The sequence below is a fragment of the Serinus canaria genome, chromosome 25 (assembly GCF_022539315.1).
Source record: "Serinus canaria isolate serCan28SL12 chromosome 25, serCan2020, whole genome shotgun sequence".
NCBI lineage: Eukaryota > Metazoa > Chordata > Aves > Passeriformes > Fringillidae > Serinus > Serinus canaria.
Genome location: NC_066338.1, coordinates 10,269,200 through 10,288,397, shown reverse-complemented (window position 1 = coordinate 10,288,397; position 19,198 = coordinate 10,269,200). Strand labels below are relative to the sequence as shown.

The window sequence follows — 19,198 nt, the reverse complement described above, 5'->3', positions numbered from 1 at the left end:
GCCCCCCATGTCTGCTCGCTCAGGCCCCGCCCCGTTTCCACCAGGCCCCGCCCCATCCCTCACCCGGCCCGCCCCTGCGCTCTCGCCTCTCGCACCGCCCAGCGCCGCTCTCGCGAGATCGGCCCCGCCCCGGCCCTGCGCGGCCATTCCGGGACCCCCCGGCACCGGCCCCCCCCACACCGACCCCCGTACACCGACCCCCCATTACCGACCCCCTATTACCAACCCCCAGTACCGCCCCCGCCATGGCCGACCCCAAGTACGCCGACCTGCCAGGCATCGTGAGTAAGGGGCTGGGCCGGGAGGAGCCGGGACTCTGAGGGGGTGTGGGAGACCTCGGGGGCTCTGAGGGGATCGGGGGCCTGGGGGTACTGGGGGCTCTGAGGGATCGAGAGGGCCTGGGGGTACTGAGGGCTCTGAGGGGATCAGGGGGTTCTGAGGGGTACTGAGGGCTCTGAGGGGATCACGGGGGTCTGAGGGGTGCTGAGGGCTCTGAGGGGATCACGGGGGTCTGAGGGGTGCTGAGGGCTCTGAGGGGATCACGGGGGTCTGAGGGGTGCTGAGGGCTCTGAGGGGATCAGGGGTTCTGAGGGGTGCTGAGGGCTCTGAGGGGATCAGGGGGTTCTGAGGGGTACTGAGGGCTCTGAGGGGATCAGGGGGTTCTGAGGGGTACTGAGGGCTCTGAGGGGATCACGGGGGTCTGAGGGGTGCTGAGGGCTCTGAGGGGATCACGGGGGTCTGAGGGGTGCTGAGGGCTCTGAGGGGATCAGGGGGTTCTGAGGGGTGCTGAGGGCTCTGAGGGGATCAGGGGGTTCTGAGGGGTACTGAGGGCTCTGAGGGGATCAGGGGGTTCTGAGGGGTGCTGAGGGCTCTGAGGGGATCAGGGGGTTCTGAGGGGTACTGAGGGCTCTGAGGGGATCAGGGGGTTCTGAGGGGTGCTGAGGGCTCTGAGGGGATCAGGGGGGTCTGAGGGGTGCTGAGGGCTCTGAGGGGATCACGGGGGTCTGAGGGGTGCTGAGGGCTCTGAGGGCGTCGGGAGGGCCGGGGGGATCACGGGGGTCTGAGGGGTGCTGAGGACTCTGAGGAGATCGGGGGAGTCAAGCGGGAAAAGGGCCCTGGGGGAGAATGAGGGAACTGCGGGGATCTGGGGGTCTGAGGGGGCCGGGGGGTCTCGGAACAGGAGGGGACCAGCGGGACTTGGAGGGACTGGGGAGGTGGGAGAAGGGCGGCTCTGAGAGGGTCTGAGGGGTCCGAGCAGGCCAGGGGGATCTGAGGGTGCTGCAGGGTGGTTTTGGGTGGTGAGGGGATTTGGGGGGAATCTGCCGGGATCTGGGGATCTGAGGGTGGGGAGGGGATCCAGGGGAATCTGCCGGAATTCAGGGATCTGCGGGGGCTGGGGGTTCTGAGTGGTTTGGGGGATCTGAGGGGATTGGGGGAATCAGGGGTCCTGGGGTAGTCCAAGGGCACTGGGGGGTCTGAGGGGCTGCAGGGATCAAGTCAATTTGAGGGGTCTGAGCTTGGAGTGACTGACAGGGTCTGGGGAGCAGGGGAATTTGGGGAATCTGAGGGGTTGTGGGTCTCTGAGAAGATCTGGGGGTGAGCTGAGGGGTCAGTGGGGTGTGGGGGTTGGCTAAGTTTGGGGTGCCTGTAGGAATGGGAGGGAGCTGGGGCTGGGGAGAGGGCTTGGGGTGCCAGGGAGGGCCTGTCTTGTCTGTGGGTCTGTCCGTGGGGGGAACAAGGATCCCTGGGGGGTGGGAGCACCCTGTGTGTTTGGGGTGACTGTGGGAATTGGGGTGTGGAGCTGGGGGAGGTCAGGGGACAGGGGCAGTGAGTCGGGGTGCTGGGGGGACATTGGAGTGTCCAGCGGGAGATGTCCATGGGGATGAGGTGGGAGGGTCAGGGGCCGCTGGGGGTCCCAGCCCAGCCCCTGGTGCCACAGGCCCGGAACGAGCCCGACGTGTATGAGACCAGTGACCTGCCCGAGGATGACCAGGCTGAGTTCGAGGCGGTAAGGCCCGGCCGGGGGGGGAGCAGCAGCTGGAGCCGACCCCCAGGACCCCCCGGGACCCCCAGGACTGGCACCGTGGCAGGGAACCAGCTCCCACCCCCCATGCACCCAGCAGTAGCACATCCTGCACGGTGACACATCACTCCTTGGTGACAGTGTTCCCCACAGTGACAGTGTACCCAATGTCCCCCCCACAGTGACAGTGTTCCCCCACAGTGACAGTGTTCCCCATGATGACAGTGTCCTCCCTCCACAGTCCCAGTGTTCCCCACGGTGACAGTGTTCCCCACAGTGACAGTGTCCCCCACAGTGATGTCCCCCCACAGTCCCAATGTCCCCGCACAGTGACAATGTCCCCCCACAGTGACAGTGTTCCCCACAGTCCCAGTGTCCCTCCACAGTGACAATGTCCCCCCACAGTCCCAATGTCCCGCACAGTGACAATGTCCCTCCACAGTGACAGTGTCCCCTGCAGTGTGGCCCCCCATCCCCCTGTGGCACCCTGCCTGTGCTTTGGGGACAGGAGGGGGAGAGCAGCACACAGCCTCCCCCACACGGGCTGGCTGTCCCTGTCCTTGCTGTCTTTGTCCCCAAGAGGAAGGGGGCTGCCAGTTCCCCAACCCCTCCCCGGGGGGAACAAGGGGGACCCCCTAAACCTGCTGTGAATACTGGGGGGTCCCCGGCCTGGGCTGAGGCCATTGTCCCATGAGTTCAGTGTGGAGTGACAGGGGTCCATCCTTGTGCAGCTCTGGGGACCCCCAGAGTGACCCAGAGCTCCATCACTGAGGGGCCCAGACGACCCCCAGGGCCTGGGGGGTGACGCTGGATTCTGTCCTTGAGGCCACATGGCAGAGAGGACCCCCAGGGGTGTGAGGTGACCCCCAGGGGTGCTGGGGAGGACGATGGGGGTTCAGGGGTCACAGCCTGAGGGATGACTCGGTGTCCCCGGAGCCAGTGAGGGGGTGCCAGGCCTTGGGGGTGCAACCACCCATCCTCTGCTGTCAGTGCCATTGGTGTTTTTGGGGTCCAGGAGATTGGCACAGGTCCCTGGCATGGAGCAGGGGCCCACCAGGTACCCCCAAATCCTGAGGGGGGCAAAGAGACCCCCCCTGCCATGAGAGCCAGAGCAGCAAGATGGGCTGAAATGGGTTTGAGCCCAAAGTCAGGAGGTGACATGTGGCACCTTCTGTGGTGGGAGGTGACAGATGGGGGTTGCTAAGCCCCCGCCTGCCTCGGGGAGCCCTTCACCAGCTCTGGGGTGTTGGGGGGTCCTTCCTCCCCCTTGGGGAGCCCCCAAACTGACCAGGGCTCCCCCCGCTTCCCCCCCGCTCCCGCCTGGCCTGGACTCAGTTTGCACAAGTAAGCGCGGCCCTGCTTTGGGGTGCATGGGGGTGCACTGCTGCATGTGCATGGGGGTCCCCCTGCTGCGCTGGGGGTTTTGGGGTGCCCTGCACTGCCCCCCCGCTCTGCCTTGCCCTCTGCATCCTCTGCCTGCTGCCCGCACTGCCCACCTGGCCTTGGGACCCCCCAGGACCCCCGGGCTGGGTCTCATTGCCCTGGGGACACTGCCTGGGCATGGGGGGGCTGTGCTGAGCCCCCTCACCCCTGCCAGCATTGCAGGGGGCAGCTGCTGGGCTGGGGCAGCCCCTGGCCCTTCAGAGCCCCCCCAGGCTCCTCGGGGGTCCCACTGAGAGTTGGGGTCCTGGGGGGTAGCACCTGGCTGCACTCACGTTCCCCCCGGGTAGGAGCCGGAGCTCCTGAGGGGAGTTATGGGGTGATCCCCAAAACTCTGCTACGTCCTGCTCCCCTCCAGGGCACGGCCCTGCTGCCCCCATCCCCACCTGCCCCGGGTCTGTCCCACTGCCCCTCATCCTGCAGGGGTCCCCAGCCCTCGGGGGTCCCCAGCCCATGGGGTTCCCTGTCCCGCGGGGGTCCCCAGCCCTCGGGGGGCGGCGGGCGCGGGCCGGACCTTCTAACGCGGATTTTGTCTCTCTCTCCCCTCTCTAACCTTGCTCTGACTTTCTCACCTCTGGGAAACGCCAGGAGCTGGTAAGCGCCCGTCTCCCAGCCACTGTCACTGTCCCTCAGTCACTGTCACCCGCTGCCACCCACCGCAGCCCCCTAACGCTGCCAGCGCTGCTCCTGCCGCTCTCACTCCCCGCAGCAAACCGGGGGCCAGAGCTGGGGGGGGCTGGACAGGTGCACATGGGGGTCCTTTGGGTCCCCTCAGAGCCCTGCTGAGCCAGGGACACCCTTGATGGCAGCAGGGGGTGAGGGGAGCCTGGACACACCTGCTGTGCCCAGCCTGCCTGGCACAGGGCACGGCCCCCTGGTCTGGGGGTCTGGGGGCCTACACCCCCCACTGCCCCCCTAATGAGCCCAAAAGGCAGCCAAAGGGCAGTGACAGCCCCAGGGGGCCGGGGGTCACCCTGGGGAGGAGGTTGTCGTGCCAAAACGCAGCTGGGGGACAGTGACAGTCCCATGGGGACAGGGGTCACCCTGGAGGGACCAGCGATGGGTCCTGGTCCTGGCCCAGGGCTGCTGGAATGTTCCACAGTTTGGGATAGGCTGAACCTTGGGGGTCCCTGAGCTGGGCCAGATCAGGGGTGCAAAGTCCCAACAGGTCTTTGGGGGGGCCCTGCCTGCTGGGCTGGGCCAGACCAGGGCCCAGTGTCACCAGGGCCCAGTGTCACCACGCTGGCCCAGGCTGGGGTCTGACATCCCCACTTGAGACTCTTGAGGGTACCTCCCCCTGGGCCAGGCCAGTCGGGGGGTACGATGTCCCCACCCTGGACCCTTGGGGACGTGCCACATCACTGCCAGCAGAGCCCTCACCGGGCTGCACTGGGGGCCTGGGGAGGAGCAGGCCAGCGCCCCCAGCCCTGCCCACGCCGTGTGCTGGGGGTGGTGGCAGCCCTGGGGCTCCCTTGTCCCCATCCCTGTCCGTGCTGGGGGAGGCGGTTGCAGTCTGGAAGTGTCTGTCCCTGTCCCTGTCCCTGACGTGGCTCCGTGTGCAGGAGGAGTTGAGCAGCACCAGCGTGGAGCACCTGATCATCAACCCCAATGCTGCCTATGAGAAGTTCCGGGACAAGCGCCTGGGCACCGAGGGTGTGGGTGAGCTGGGGGCATGAGCCAGGGGAGCAGGGGGGCACTGAGCCCCCTGAGCTGGGCTGGCTCACACCTGGCTCTGCCTCCTCCAGATTTCTCTGACCGCATCGGCCGCACACGGACAACGGGTTATGAGGCTGGGGAGTATGAGATGGTGAGTGGGCAAGGGGCACCCCCTCCTCCCCTTGGGACACCCCTGGGTGCCACAGGTCCCGTGGGACCCCCGGGGTTCCCTGCTGCAGCCCCCAGCCGTGCCTCACAGGAGCCGTGTGCCAGCTCCACCAGTCCTCTGCTGGTCTCTGCCCAGTCCATCCCAGTCTTCCGTGCTGGGAGCCCCTGTCCCCACCACAAACCCCTGAGGCTGCTCAGGACAGCACTGGTCACCAAGTCCTGGGTGGAGCTGGGGGTCCCAGGGTGGATCTGGGGGTAACCCGGGTAATCCTGGGTAATCCTGGCTGGCTCATGTTCAGCTGCGTGTTCTCCAGGACCCCCGGGCCTCTCCTGGGTACCCCCCATGTCTTGGTGCTGGGATCTGTTTCCCCCCAGCAGGGTCCTGCCTGTCCCCTCACTGACTGAAGTTCGGTCACTCCTATTCCCTGGGCTCTGTCCTCATTCCTTTTGTCCCTCAGGACTCTCAGGGTGGGCTGCAGTCCCTGTCACCCAGGGCCAAAGGGGAGAAGCTGGCTGAGGGTCACCTGGCTCCTTCTTGGCCTGCTGGGAGGAGCGTGACAGCTGTGTCCCCTGGCCTGGTCACTGTCAGACCAGGCCATCCCCCCCACACTGGCCCAGCTCAGGTTTGCTCTGGGAACAGCTGGATTTGGGCAAAGACCAGGAAACCCCCACGTTCCATGGGGGGTGTGCCACCACCCAGAACCACCCCACAGCTTTAGAGCTCCGGGTTAGGAGGAGGAGGAGGAGGAGCTCTGTGGGTACTAAGATGGGGAGATCCATGGGGGTGGTAATGGGGAACTTCATGTGGATGAGGATGAAGAGTTCCATGGGGATGAAGATGAGCTTCATGAGGATGAAGGTGGGGAGCTCTGAGTGTGAAGATGAGGAGCTCTTGAGGATGAAGATGAGCTCCAGTGCAGCCTCTCTCCCTGTGGGTCCAGGACTCTCCTGGGCTGCTGCTGCCCTGCCCCACTGAGCCTGTCAGGTTCCCTTTAGGTGCCATCTGAGGTTCTGTCACCTGAGGCTGCTCTGACCTGTCCCTAAAGGCCTCACCTGCTCCTTCTGCTTGGTGCTAGGTGCTGTCAGCAGCTGTGAGCCCCCTGACCCTTCTGAGACCCCTGACTCCTGCGAGCCCCCTGACCCCCTGTGAGACCCCTGGACCACCATGACCCCTCCACCATCCCATGAGCTCCCCTGACCCCCGTGACCCCCAGACCCATTTCTCCCACAGCTGGGTGAGGGTCTTGGTGCCAAGGAGACGCCGCAGCAGCGATTCCAGCGGTTGCAGCATGAGGTGCAGGAGCTGCTCCGGGATGTGGAGCAGATCCAGGTGAGCTCCCACCTGCCCCGGGTGAGCCCCCGCCTGTCCCAGGGTGTGTCTTGGGGGTGACACAGCCCCTGTGTGTCCCCCAGAGCTCAGTGAAGGAGTCGGGTGCAGAGGAGGAGCTGACGCCCATGGCCCTGGCCAGGCAGGTGGAGGTGCTGAAGCAGCAGCTGCTCAGCTCCCACCTGGAGAAGGTTCTGGGCCCCGGTGCTGCTGTCGACTTTGCTGATCCCGAGGGTGCCCTGGCCAAGTGAGTGGGGGACAGGACCCGAGGGGGCCATGGCAGCGTCACCATGGCGTGGGACAGCTTGTCCCCTGCCCGCCTTGTCCCTGTGCCCACCCTGTCCCCTCCTGGCTGTCCCCAGGCGGCTGCTGCAGCAGCTGGAGGTGGCCAAGTGCAGCAAAGCCACCCCGGGGAAGGGCCCCGCCCGGGCCACCCCCTCTGCCGGCGATGCTGTCACCTTTGAGCTCTACTGGAGGCCAGAGCAGGACCAGTTTGCCCAGTCTGCCAAGGTGAGCGGGGGCGGGCTGCTGGCCCCACAGGGGCATCCTGGGGGGGCACCACATCTGGGACCTTGCACTGCTGTCCTGGCACCTCACCCCAAACCCCGCAGGTGTCGGAGCTGGAGAAGCGTCTGGCACAGCTGGAGGCAGCCATGAGGTGTGAGCCTGACAGCCAGGTGAGTGCCCAGGTGAGGGGGCTGCCCTGCCTCCCTGCTGCCACTTTCCTGCCCCCATCCTTCACCTGGCCCTACTGACACCGTTTCCCCTCACAGAACCCTCTGCTGGTGGGGCTGAAGGGCTCCAGTCTCATGGTGAGTTGGGCAAGTGGGGTTTGGGGGAGCCCCTGTGTCCCCCCCTGCTCCCAGCGCTCTGGGAGGGCTGCTGTACCCCCCCTCACCTGCCCCCCCTCCCCAGGACACAGTGCAGGTGCTGCAGGCCAAGGTGAATGTTCTGGATGTGGCTGTGCTGGACCAGGTGGAGGCTCGGCTGCAGGTGAGGGGAACTCGGGGGCACTGCTGAGATTGAACTGGGAGACATTGCTGGATTTGGGGCCCACTGCTGGATTTGGGGTTTCTTTCTCCCCCCACACCAGAGCGTCCTGGGGAAGGTGAACGAGATCGCCAAGCACAAGGCCACGGTGCAGGATGCTGACACCCAGAGCAAGGTATGGGCTGGGGGGCCCAGAGGCCGGGGGGGATCCAGAAAAGCCCGCCCAGGCTGTGCTGACCCCCCAGATGCTGCCCCCCAGATCCACCAGCTGTACGAGACACTGCAGAGCTGGGATGCTGTGGCCAGCGCCCTGCCTGACGTAGTGCAGCGCTTGGTGACCCTGAGGGACCTGCACGAGCAAGGTGAGGGCCGGGGGGCTGGGGGACACCAGCTGGGGGTCACTGCCTGTCCTCCCCAGCACTCAGGTGTGTGCCCCTCCAGCCACCCAGTTCGGGCAGGTGCTGGTGCACCTGGACACGACGCAGCAGGAGATCGCGGGGGCTCTCAAGGACAATGCGGTGCTGTTGGCCGAGGTGGGTCCCCCTGGCCCCCCCACTGCTCCCCATCACCCCATGGCCCACTGCCCCATCACCCCATCCCCCTCACCCCTATCACCCCATCCCACTCACCCCCATCACCCCATCCCACTCACCCCCACCCCTCTGTCCCCCAGGTGCAGAAGACCATGAAGGACAACCTGGCCATCGTCGAGGACAACTTTGCCGACATCGATGCCCGCATCAAGCGGCTGCAGAAGTGATGAGACCCCGGGACTCCCCCCGGGCTCCCCTGAGGACACCCCCGTGTCCCCCCAGGATCCCGTGGGCCCTGTGACCCCCCCGCAGGTCCCAGCTGCTGCTTGTAAATACCCTGGCTTGGCCCCCCCCACACCCTCTGCCCCTCCCAGTCCCCACGGGGGTCCTCCCTGTTCCCCCTGCTCCCTCCCTCGTGGGTCTCTGGTCCCCCCGTACCCCAATAAACAGCTCAGCTCCCAGCGTGTGTCGGCATCTCTGGGGGGGGGCAGGAGCCGGGCCCCCCAGACTGGGGGTGGGCAGTGGTGGGATTGGGGGGGACACGGGGGGGAACCTGTGGGACCCCACAAAGGGCAGCTGGACCCCGCAGACAGGGGAGGGGTCCCGGCTGTGTCCCCAGCTCTTGCACCGCTCCTGCAGCCCCCACCCACAGACAGAGCACCCCCATGGCGCCAGTTCTGCCCCCACAGGTGCCCCCAGCTCCCCCAGGACCCCCCCAGAGCCGCCCACGTGCAATAGAGGGGATGGGGGGGCTGAGACCCCCCCCCCTCCGGCCCCTCCCCCCTCCGGTCCTCCCTCTGCTCCTCCCGTTAATCCCGGGCGGGGGAACGAGACCCGCTGGCACCGAAGCCCCGCCCACTCCCAGTAGTCCCCGCCCTTTCCCGACAAGCCACGCCCCTCGCTCCGTCCCCGCCGGGGGCGTGGTCCATTTCCCGCCATTGCATCATCTCCGCGTGACTCCCCGCGCACCCCTTCCTCGCACTGGGCGGTGCCGCTCGTCCCGCCTCCGCCGCACTTCCATTGGTTGGCGCTCCCCTGCCCATCACGGCTTCGGCACGCCTATTGGCTGCCGCCGGCGCGAGCGTTGCGTCATGCTGCACTTAAACCGGCGCGGCTCGGGGGGCGGGGCGCAGCGCGGGACGATGCGGACGAGGATGAGCTGGGGGCAGCGAGCGGAGCGGGGCCGGGGGGAGCCGGGACCACCCAGGAAGGTGCGGAGAGGGCGTGGGGCAGCGCGGGGACCGGGCGTGGGGGGCGCTGGCCGGGGGTTTCCGCTCGGCTCCGGGAACCGGAGCGCCCGGAGCCGTCTATGGGGGACGAGGGCCCCGAGCCCCGGCGAGCCCCCACTCGGGGGTCACTGGTCCTGAGAGCACCGCCTCCTCCTTCCGCAGGCATCGAGGAGAAAGTGTGTCCTCGCCGACCACCACACCTGAGAGCAGGTAAGGGCACACCCCCGCCATGCGCACCCCTTTTGTGTCCCGGGGCCGCCCCGGGCACCAGGGGTCCCGCCCGGGTCATCCCTCACTCCCTTCCCGACCTTCGCTCCCTCCCGCAGCCCGCGCCGGGCCCGAGGTGACGATGGCGGCCGAAGGGTTGTGGGGGCCGGGCGGCCCCCCCGGCTGGGAGCTGGACGGGTGGTACCAGGATCTGCAGGAGGTGCTGGCGGCGGAGCCCCCCGGGACCGCCCCCGCCTGGGGGGCCGAGCAGGTGAGCACGGGGCCGGCAGCGCCCCCGGGGCCGCGGGGCGCGGTTCCCTCTTCATCACCGGCCCCGGTTCCGCTCTGTCCGCAGGTGGAGCCGGGCCCGGGGAGCTGCGGGCTGGACCTGGCCCTGGCCGAGGAGCTGCTGCAGCTGCTGGGGCCGGAGGGAGCGGCTCCGGCGGAACTCCCGGCCGCGACCCCCGGCGGGAGCGGCCCGGTCCGGCCGGGCCCCGCCGAGGAGGCGGAAGAGGAGAAGGCGCGGGGGGCGCGGAGTAGGCGGCGCGGCGGCGGCGCCGGGGCTCCGCGGCAGCGGGACGGGGAGCGGCGGGTGCGGGAGCTGACGGCGCACAACGAGCGGCTCCGCGCCGAAATCCAGCGGCTGAGCACCGAGGTGCAGCGCACCCGGGCCGCGCTCATCGACCGCATCGTCAACCTGCGCCAGGTGTAGCGGCTGCCCCGGGCGGGGCCGAGACACGGACCGGGCACAGCGACAGCGCCGCCCCACAGCGGGACAAGGACTCTGCTGCCCCACGGACTGCGGGGACAGCCCCATGGACAGATGGACACTGCGGACAGACAAGTGGATGCCGCTGCTCCACGCCGTTGTACAGCTCTTGTTGTTTATTACACACATCCAACCACAACTGGCACGGCCCAGTTTGGTCACTGGAGGCACTGGGGCCGCTCCTCGGGATGTCCTAGTCTGGGTACTGGGGCTACTTCTTCCGCTTGCCCTTGGGGACCTCGGGGCTCCGGCCTTCGGCCAGCGCCAGCTGCTGCTTCAACTCCAGCAGTTTGGCCACCTGGGCGGCCACCTGGGCCTTCTCCACCTGGGCAGCCTTCAGCTGCCTCACCAGGTTGCCCTGGACAGGTGGAAGAAAAGATTTGAGGGTGTGATGAGGATTTGGTGGGGGGGGATTTAAGGGGATAACAGTGTGTGCCCCATGCCCTGTACCCCTCACCTGCTTGGCCACCTGCTCTGTCAGCTCCTGGATCAGTTTGGGGTCACCTGGAGCTGCAGAGGTGTTGGGGGCTGGAGGGGGGGCTGAGGCCGGGGGGGGCTGTTTGGCCTGTAAGAGGAAGAGATGGGGAGAAGTGCCCCTTACTGCTGTTGCAGGCAGGTGCAGCTCACCTGGGGCAGCACCAGGAGTTACCTGGGGCTCTACAGCACCACCTTTGGACTGGAAATGGGGAAGGACAGAGAGGGTGGGGCTGCAGGTACCCAAAGTGAAGTGGGGGAGCTTTGGGGGGGCACCTGACGCCCCCCACTCACCTGCCCTCCCCCGAAGCGCTGCCGCAGGGCTTCCACCTGCTCAGGCTCCAGCTTCTGGAACAGGGGCCTCACCTGGCGCCAGCAGGGACAGAGGGCTCACACCTGGGGGGGCAGCACCTGCGGATCCCACCCAGGCAGGGCCTGCCCGCCCCTGCCGGGGGCGCGGGCTGCTCTCCGTACCGTGCCGACGCGGTGCCCGGTGGGCAGGGTGCAGGTGAGGCCGGGCCCGAGGCCGCAGTGCTCGGGGGGGATGCGGAGCTGGCCCTGGATGGCGGCGCTGACCCCGGGCACGAAGGGCTGGAGCAGCGCGGCCAGAGCAGCTGCCACGTTCACAGCCACGCCTGTCACCGTCCCTGCGCGCTGCCTGCGGTGGGGACAGCTCAGTGACACCTCTGTGACCCTCCCTGCTCAGTGACCCCAGGGCCGTGTGCCTGTGTGCTGCCTGGAGGAGCACAGTGCCAGAGCACAGTGACGACGCCTCGGTGTCCCCTGTGTCCCACCCTCGCTGCCCTCCCTGGTCGCTGCCTGTGGTAGGGGCCAGCAGGGACACCCCCCTCCCCCCCCAGTGCCCTGCCACTCTCAGTGCCTGTGACCAGGGACCCTCCAGTGTCCCCACAGCTCCTGGCTTCACTCTGTCCCTGCCCTGTGCCCCCCACCCTGACAAAAGCCAGGTGTGGGGACCCCTCCATGGCACCCCAGTCACCTCCACCCCCTCAGATCATGGCTGTGCCCCCCTCCAGTGCCCCCAATCCCCCCCGTGCCCCCTCCCTGTCCCCAGGTGTCCCCTCCATCCCTACCTGTCCCTCTCGTCGCCCTTGATGTGCTTCCAAGGCTCGTTCACCTGGATGTACTGGTTGCCGTGGCGGGAGATGCCGAGCACACACCTGAGTGCGTCGCGGAGCCTGGGGGGGGGGGCACAGGTGGGGCTGAGCACCTGCAGGGCAGGCTCTGCAGCCCCCCCGGGGTTTGGGACCCCCAGGACCCACCGGACTTTCTCCATCAGCTGGTGGTACTGGCGCATCTCCAGCGTGACCCGCGCCAGCAGCCGCTGGTCCTCGTCCGTGAGCGCCATGGCGGGCACCGTGCCCCCGAAGAACTTGCACACGAACATGCCAGCCCTGGGACAGGTGGGACAGATGTGAGCATAACCAGGGACAGGTGGGGACAGGTGTGAGCACAACTGGGGACAGGTGGGGACAGCTGTGAGCACAGCTCACAGGCTGGGGACAGGTATGAGCATAACCAGGGACAGGCTGGGGACAGGTGTGAGCAGAGCTGTGGCCCAGCCCTCCTCCCCAGCAGTGTCCCTCACCTGTTGATGAAGTTGCCCAGGTTGTTGAGCAGCTCGGAGTTGTTCTTGAGCAGCAGGTCGGCCCAGGAGAAGGCGCTGTCCTGGCCCTCGGGCCGCAGGTAGAGCAGGTAGAAGCGCCAGACGTCGGCCGGGATCCCGGTGTCCTTGGCCATGTCCCCGAACACACCCACGCCCCGGCTCTTGGAGAACTTCCCGTCCTCGTAGTTCAGGTACTCTGGGACAGGTGAGCACCCACCTGGGGGCTGGGCCCTCCCTCCCAGGCAGGTAATGGCCCAAACACAGAGCAGGGACAGCAGGGACCCCTCACACCTGGAGCTCCCCACACCTGGGGACCCCTCACACCTGGGGACCCTTCCCAGCTGGGGATCCCCAACACCTGGGGACTCCCCACACCTTGGGCTCCCTCCCATATTGGGCTCCCCGCACCTGGGGATCCCCCACACCTGGGGCTCCCCACACCTGGGGACCTCTCCCAGCTGGGGCTCCCCACACCTGTAGTCCCCACCTGGGCCGTACCTGTGGCGATCAGGTGATTCACCAGTGTGTAGTTGTCATCGGCGCCCAGCAGCGAGCAGGGAAACACCACGCTGTGGAAGGGGACGTTGTCCTTGGCCATGAAGTTGTAGAGCTCCACCTGGCAGGTAACAGGGACAGGTGCAGAGCTCAGCCAGGTGTCCTGCTCTGTCCCCACCTGCACCATCACCTGCCTCCTCCCACCTGCTGAGGGTTCTTCCACCACCGCTCCCACTGGTCGGTGTAGTTGGCCGTGATGGACAGGTACCCGATGGGAGCGTCGAACCACACGTAGAACACCTGGGGGAGGGCGGGACCTGAGCAGGTGAGCCCGCCAGGGAGGGCCCGGCAGGGGGGCCTGGGGGGGACCCACCTTGTCACGGAAGCCGTCGAGGGGCACGGGGGTGCCCCAGGTGAGGTCGCGGGTAATGCAGCGCGGCTTGAGCCCGTCGCGCAGCCAGGTGCGCGTGATGTGCCGCGCGTTGGCCGTCCACTCACCTGCGGCCCAGGTGCGCTCCAGCCACGCCTCCAAACGCCCCTCCAGCTGTGGGACACACGGGTGGGACACCTGGGTACCCTGGGGGGCCCCATCGCCACCTCACTGCTCCCCCGGGGTGCAGCTCACCTTGGGCAGGTCCAGGAACAGGTGCTGGGTGGGCGTCACCACCGGGGTCCCACGGCAGAGCTTGCACTGGGGGTTCTGGGGGAAAACGGGGGGTCCCCACAGGTGAGGGGAGTGGGGATCCCCACAGGTGGAGCTGGGAGTCCCGACAGGTGGGGCAAGGGGCAAAAGTGGGAGGGGAAGGCTCATGGCGAGTGAGGGAGGTCCCAAAGGTGAGGGGGTCCCTAAAGGTGGAGCCAGGGGGTTCTCACAGGTGGAGTGGGACACGGCCTGTCCCCGGTTGTACTCACACCTGTCCCCAACCTGTCCCCAGCTGTGCTCACACTCTGGGTGTTCCCCAGAGGTGGCGTGGGGGTCCGCATAGGTGAAGAGATCCCCACAGGTGGGGCAAGGGGTGAAAGTGGGAGGGGAAGGCTCAGGGCGAGTTAGGGAGGTGCACACAGGTGGAGTGGGGGTCCCCAGAGGTGAGGCAGTCCCCACGGGTGGTGTGGGGGTGCCGGGGCTGCCAGCCCACCTGCAGCTCCACGGCGTTGATGAGCTTCCCGCACTTGTCGCACTGGTCCCCGCGTGCCTCGGCGTAGCCGCAGAAGGGGCAGGTGCCCTCCACGAAGCGGTCGGCCAGGTAGCGCCCGCAGCTCTCGCACCTGAGCTGCTCCAGCGTGTCCTGCAGCAGGAAGCCCCGGGCCAGCAGCCGCTGGAAGATGTCCTGGGCGATCCTGCCAGGAAAGGGAGGTCACATCAGCCACAGGTACCTCCAGTGCAGGTGGGGCTCACCTGGCCCGGGGGGGCTCACCTGGTCTGGGGGCTCACCTGGCCCGGGGGGGCTCACCTGGCCCGGGGGGGCTCACCTGGTCTGGGGGGGCTCACCTGGCCTGGGGGGGCTCACCTGGCCCGGGGGGGCTCACCTGGCCCGGGGGGGCTCACCTGGTCTGGGGGGGCTCACCTTGTCTGGGGGGGCTCACCTGGTCTGCTGGGGCGTGGTGGTGCGGCCGAAGTGGTCGAAGGAGATGCGGAACCAGGTGTAGATGTCGGCGTGCAGGGCGTGGTAGCGGTCGCAGAGCTCCTGGGGGCTCAGCCCCTCCTGCAGCGCCCGCGTCTCCGTGGCCGTGCCATACTCGTCCGTGCCGCACACGAACAGCGTGTTCCAGCGCCGCAGCCGGCAGTACCTGCGCACACCTGCTCAGCGCGGGCACAGCTGGCACACCTGCTCAGCGTGGGCTCGCCTGGCACACCTGTGCTCAGCACGGGCACGGCTGGGGCTCAGCACCTGGCACACCTGCGCTCAGCGCAGGCACAGCTGGCACACCTGCTCAGCGTGGGCATGGCTGGCACACCTGCGCTCAGCACTGGGCACACCTGGGGCTCAGCACCTAGTACACCTCTGGGGCACCTGGCACATCTGGGGCTAAGCAGCTGGCTCAGCACCTGGCACACCTCTGGGGCATCTGTCACACCTGGCAGTGAGCACCTGTCACAGCTGTGGGGCACACCTGTCACATCTCTGGGGACACACCTGACACACTTGCAGAGGTACCTGCAACACCTGAGCATGAGCATGTGAGTGGACAGCTGTCACATGTGCAAGGACACCTGTCACACCAGGTCATGGACACCTGTGACACCTGTGCAGGTGTGCAGGCAGCACAGCCCGCCCCCAGGTACACACTTTTCACACCTGTAACACCTGCACAGGTGCTCACATAGCACAGCCCCCCCAGGTACACACCTGTCACATCTGCACAGGGTCTCACACAGCACAGCCCCCCCAGGTACACACCTGTCACATCTGCACAGGGTCTCACACAGCACAGCCCCCCCAGGTACACACCTGTCACACCTGCACAGGGTCTCACACAGCACAGCCCCCCCAGGTACACACCTGTCACATCTGCACAGGTGCTCACATAGCACAGCCCCCCCAGGTACACACCTGTCACATCTGCACAGGGTCTCACATAGCACAGCCCCCCCAGGTACACACCTGTCACATCTGCACAGGTGCTCACATAGCACAGCCCCCCCAGGTACACACCTGTCACATCTGCACAGGGTCTCACATAGCACAGCCCCCCCAGGTACACACCTGTCACATCTGCACAGGGTCTCACATAGCACAGCCCCCCCAGGTACACACCTGTCACATCTGCACAGGGTCTCACATAGCACAGCCCCCCCGGTACACACCTGTCACACCTGTGCAGGCAGCACAGCCCCACCCCGGGGGTCCCCCAGCCTCACCTGGCGAAGGTGTCGGCGCTGAGCACGCAGCCGATGATGTTGCCCAGGTGAGGGACGTTGTTGACGTAGGGCAGCGCACTGGTGATCAGCACGTTCCTCTCACCTTCCACAGGTAACCTGGCCAGGAGGGGGGATCAGGGCAGTGTGCCCTGCCCACACCCCCCCCAGTGCCACGTGGGCACTCCCTCACTCCCACAGGTGAGTGCCACCTGGGCACACACTCACTCCCACAGGTGAGTGCCCGCTGGGCACACCTGTTACACACCTGTCCCCTCCCTCAATCACACAGGTGAGTGCCACCTGGGCACACACTCACACAGGTGAGTGCCCCCTGGGCACACACACAGGTGAGTGCCAGCTGGGCACTCCCTCCCTCCCACAGGTGAGTGCCCGCAGGGCACACCTGTCCCCCATCTGTCCCCTCCCTCCCACAGGTGAGTGCCACCTGGGCCCACACACACTCCCACAGGTGAGTGCCCCCATGGGCCCACACACACTCCCACAGGTGAGTGCCACCTGGGCACTCCCTCCCTCCCTCACTCACACAGGTGAGTGCCCGCGGGGCACACACACATTCACACAGGTGAGTGCCCACGGGGCACTCCCTCCCTCCCCTCCCTCCCTCCCACAGGTGAATGCCCACGGGTTACACCTGTGCCCCACCTGTCCCGTCCCTCACTCACACAGGTGTGCGTGGCTCCCAGGGCGGGGGCAGCGCCGCGGGGCCCCGTGCCCAGATCTCCACGGCAGCCGCGATGTCGTCGTTGGTCAGCGCCCGCTCCGGGCTCTCCTCGTCCTGCTGCGGGCACCAGGTGAGGGGGGCCGCGCCCACCTGCGCCCCGCCCTCCCCCCCGGGGCGGGGCCGCACCTGGGGCTCGCGGCGGGGGCCCGGCAGGTGCGGGGGGTGCTGGGCCAGGTGGCTCCGGAGCTCCCGCAGCGCCTCCGGCAGCAGCGCAGCCGCCGCCCGGCACGGCTCCCACGCCGACACGGCCCCGAACCAGGAGCGCAGCACCTGCAGCTCACCTGGGCAGGGTGGGGAGGGCGGGGGGGGGTCAGCCCGGCCCGGCCCGGCGCGGCAGGGACCCCCCCGCACCCCCCGAGCCCCCCGGCCGCTCTTACTGGGCAGACTGGTCTCGTCCTGCAGCGCTGGGAACAGGCTGCCCCACACCACCACGTCAGCCACCGAGGCGGCGTCCTGGGGACACAGGGACATGGCGGGACTGGGGGCACTGGGAGTGTGAACTGGGGTGCACTGGGAGGGACTGGGGCCATTTTCCACCCTGGGGTCAGTAGTGTCCCACCCTCCCCTCACTTGGGCACACCTTGGGACACACCTGGGCCACAACTGGGTAGCAAGCCCATCCCCACTCACCCCGGCCAGGTGGGAGGTGCCGCTCCGGGCCAGGTGCTGCTCCAGGTGAGCCAGGAGGGGCTGCAGGACTCCGAGGGCGTCGGGCCCCGCCCGGCCCTGCACCAGCTGCAGGTACAGGGCAGCGGCCACCGCCGGCTGGGGACAGCGGGGACATAACAGGGTCACATCGTGGGGACACAGCAGGGGACAGCAGGGACATAACAGGGTCACATAATGGGGTCACATTGGGGAGGACAGCGGGGTCACACCAGTGACACAGCAGGGGACAGCAGGGACATAACAGGGTCACATAATGGGGTCACATTGGGGAGGACAGCGGGGTCACACCAGTGACACAGCAGGGGACAGCAGGGACATAACGGGGTCACATAATGGGGTCATGTCGTGGGGACACAGCAGGGGACGGCAGGGACATAACAGGGTCACACCAGGGGGACAGTGGGGGGGACAGCAGGGTCACATCAGGGAAATAACGGGGTCACACCTGGGGGACACGGAGGAGGTTACACCAGGGGACAGCAGGGTCCCACTGGGGGGACACAGCAGGGAGAACAGCAGGGGGACAGCAGGGGACACATTGTGGGGACAGGGAGCAGAGCCCTGGGGACACCGGGGTCACACCGGGGGAGGGACACGGAGCAGAGCCCCACGGACAGCAGGGTCACACCAGGTCACACTGGGGGTCACAGGGAGCAGAGCACAGGGGTCACACCAGGTCACACTGGGGGTCACAGGGAGCAGAGCACAGGGGTCACACCAGGTCACACTGGGGGTCACAGGGAGCAGAGCACCGGGGTCACACTGGGGGTCACAGGGAGCAGAGCACCGGGGTCACACCGGGTCACACTGGGGGTCACACCAGGTCACGCCAGGGTCTCTCACCTGCAGCTCCGTGGCCTCCCATTCCAGCCACTGCGTGGTGAGGTCGGTGGGCTCCTCCCCCCGGCATAGGTAAAAATACCTGGGGAGCGGGGGAAAACGGGGGGTTGGAGCAGGTCCAGAGGGGTTTGGGGGAGGTTTGGGGGGCTTTGGGGCAGAGCTAGGGGGAGGCTGGGGGTAAGGGGGTGTCAGAGCAGGTTCTGGAGGTTTGGGGGGCTTAGGGGCAGGGTTTGGGGTATCGGAGCAGGTTCTGGGGGGGCTTTGGGGCAGGGCTGGGGGATCGGGGCAGGTTCTGGGGGTTTTGGGGAGGTTTGGGGCACTGTGGGGAGTCGGGGCAGGTTCTGGGGGTTTCGGGGAGATTTGGGGCACTTTTGGGCAGGTTCTGGGGGTTTCGGGGAGGTTTGGGGCACTGTGGGGCAGGGCTGGGGGATCGGGGCAGGTTCTGGGGGTTTGGGGCACTGTGGGGCAGGGCTGGGGGCGCCGCCGGGGCTCCCCGGACTCACTGGCAGATGGCGTTGGGAGAGAACAGGACGGTGCCGCTGTCCAGCTCCAGCTGCAGCTCCAGCTCCGGCCCGGGGGCTTGAGGCCGCTCTGTGGGGAGGGATCGGGACAGGCTCAGGCTCAGGCTGAGGCCCACACGGGGCCGGGGCCGGAGCCGGGCCGGGGTCAGGCCCGGGAGCGGCGGGCCCGGCCGTGCGGCCCGGGGGGGGTGTGGCCGTGCCGGTCTCACCTGCGGGGCCGCCCAGGTGCGGCCGCACGGGTGCGGGGGCGGCGGCGGCAGCCGCGAGCACCTTGAGGGCGGCGGGAGCGCCCGGCGGGACCCGGAGCCGCATGGCGGAGGGGGCGGGGCCAGCGCGGCACGGCGGGAGGGGCCAAGGCCGGGGGCGGGCCCAGCACGAATAGCTCCGCCCAGGACACACCACTCGTCACACACCGCCCCTCCTAGTCTCGCGAGAGCACGCGAGGGAGGTTACCATGGCAACGGGGACGCGACAGCGGAGCCGCCATGGCCGGGATGGGATAGCGGGATAGAGGGATAGCGGGATGGGGGGATAGTGGGATAACAACAGGGATGGGATAACAGGATTGGGACTGGGATCAGAACTGGGATGGGATAACAGGATAACGGGATGGGAACTGGGATGGGATGGG

At 67.7% G+C, this 19,198-nt stretch overlaps 3 protein-coding genes across 4 annotated transcripts; 2 read left to right on the top strand and 1 right to left on the bottom strand.

The window, feature by feature from the left end:
* Positions 1-160: 160 nt before the first annotated feature.
* Positions 161-8,598, top strand: DCTN2 (dynactin subunit 2). The gene is made up of 14 exons (XM_050984085.1): positions 161-281; positions 1,940-2,008; positions 5,026-5,122; positions 5,209-5,270; positions 6,519-6,617; positions 6,701-6,861; positions 6,977-7,124; positions 7,226-7,291; positions 7,388-7,426; positions 7,530-7,607; positions 7,708-7,779; positions 7,864-7,966; positions 8,046-8,137; positions 8,278-8,598. The coding sequence occupies exons 1-14, from the start codon at positions 246-248 to the stop codon at positions 8,362-8,364; spliced, it is 1,209 nt and encodes a 402-aa protein (XP_050840042.1). The 5' UTR covers positions 161-245; the 3' UTR covers positions 8,365-8,598.
* A 661-nt stretch (positions 8,599-9,259) lies between these two features.
* On the top strand, positions 9,260-10,481 carry DDIT3 (DNA damage inducible transcript 3). The gene is made up of 4 exons (XM_050984191.1): positions 9,260-9,348; positions 9,529-9,576; positions 9,693-9,844; positions 9,929-10,481. The coding sequence occupies exons 3-4, from the start codon at positions 9,716-9,718 to the stop codon at positions 10,283-10,285; spliced, it is 486 nt and encodes a 161-aa protein (XP_050840148.1). The 5' UTR covers positions 9,260-9,348; positions 9,529-9,576; positions 9,693-9,715; the 3' UTR covers positions 10,286-10,481.
* Positions 10,423-18,895, bottom strand: MARS1 (methionyl-tRNA synthetase 1). Of its 2 annotated transcripts, none has more exons than XM_050983908.1 (21): positions 18,777-18,895; positions 18,550-18,637; positions 18,050-18,128; positions 17,168-17,302; positions 16,915-16,990; positions 16,664-16,818; positions 16,479-16,594; positions 15,796-15,912; positions 14,520-14,723; positions 14,072-14,273; positions 13,561-13,635; positions 13,309-13,479; positions 13,140-13,235; positions 12,939-13,056; positions 12,423-12,636; positions 12,097-12,228; positions 11,908-12,012; positions 11,291-11,474; positions 11,111-11,182; positions 10,800-10,907; positions 10,423-10,700 (listed from the first exon to the last, which is right to left on the bottom strand). In XM_050983908.1, exons 1-21 carry the CDS (start codon positions 18,877-18,879, stop codon positions 10,554-10,556), a joined length of 2,697 nt encoding a protein of 898 aa, XP_050839865.1. In that variant the 5' UTR covers positions 18,880-18,895; the 3' UTR covers positions 10,423-10,553. The 2 variants fall into 2 exon arrangements, with proteins under 2 accessions (XP_050839865.1, XP_050839866.1); XM_050983909.1 differs by having other exon boundaries at positions 16,479-16,591.
* Between the last annotated feature and the right edge of the window lie 303 nt (positions 18,896-19,198).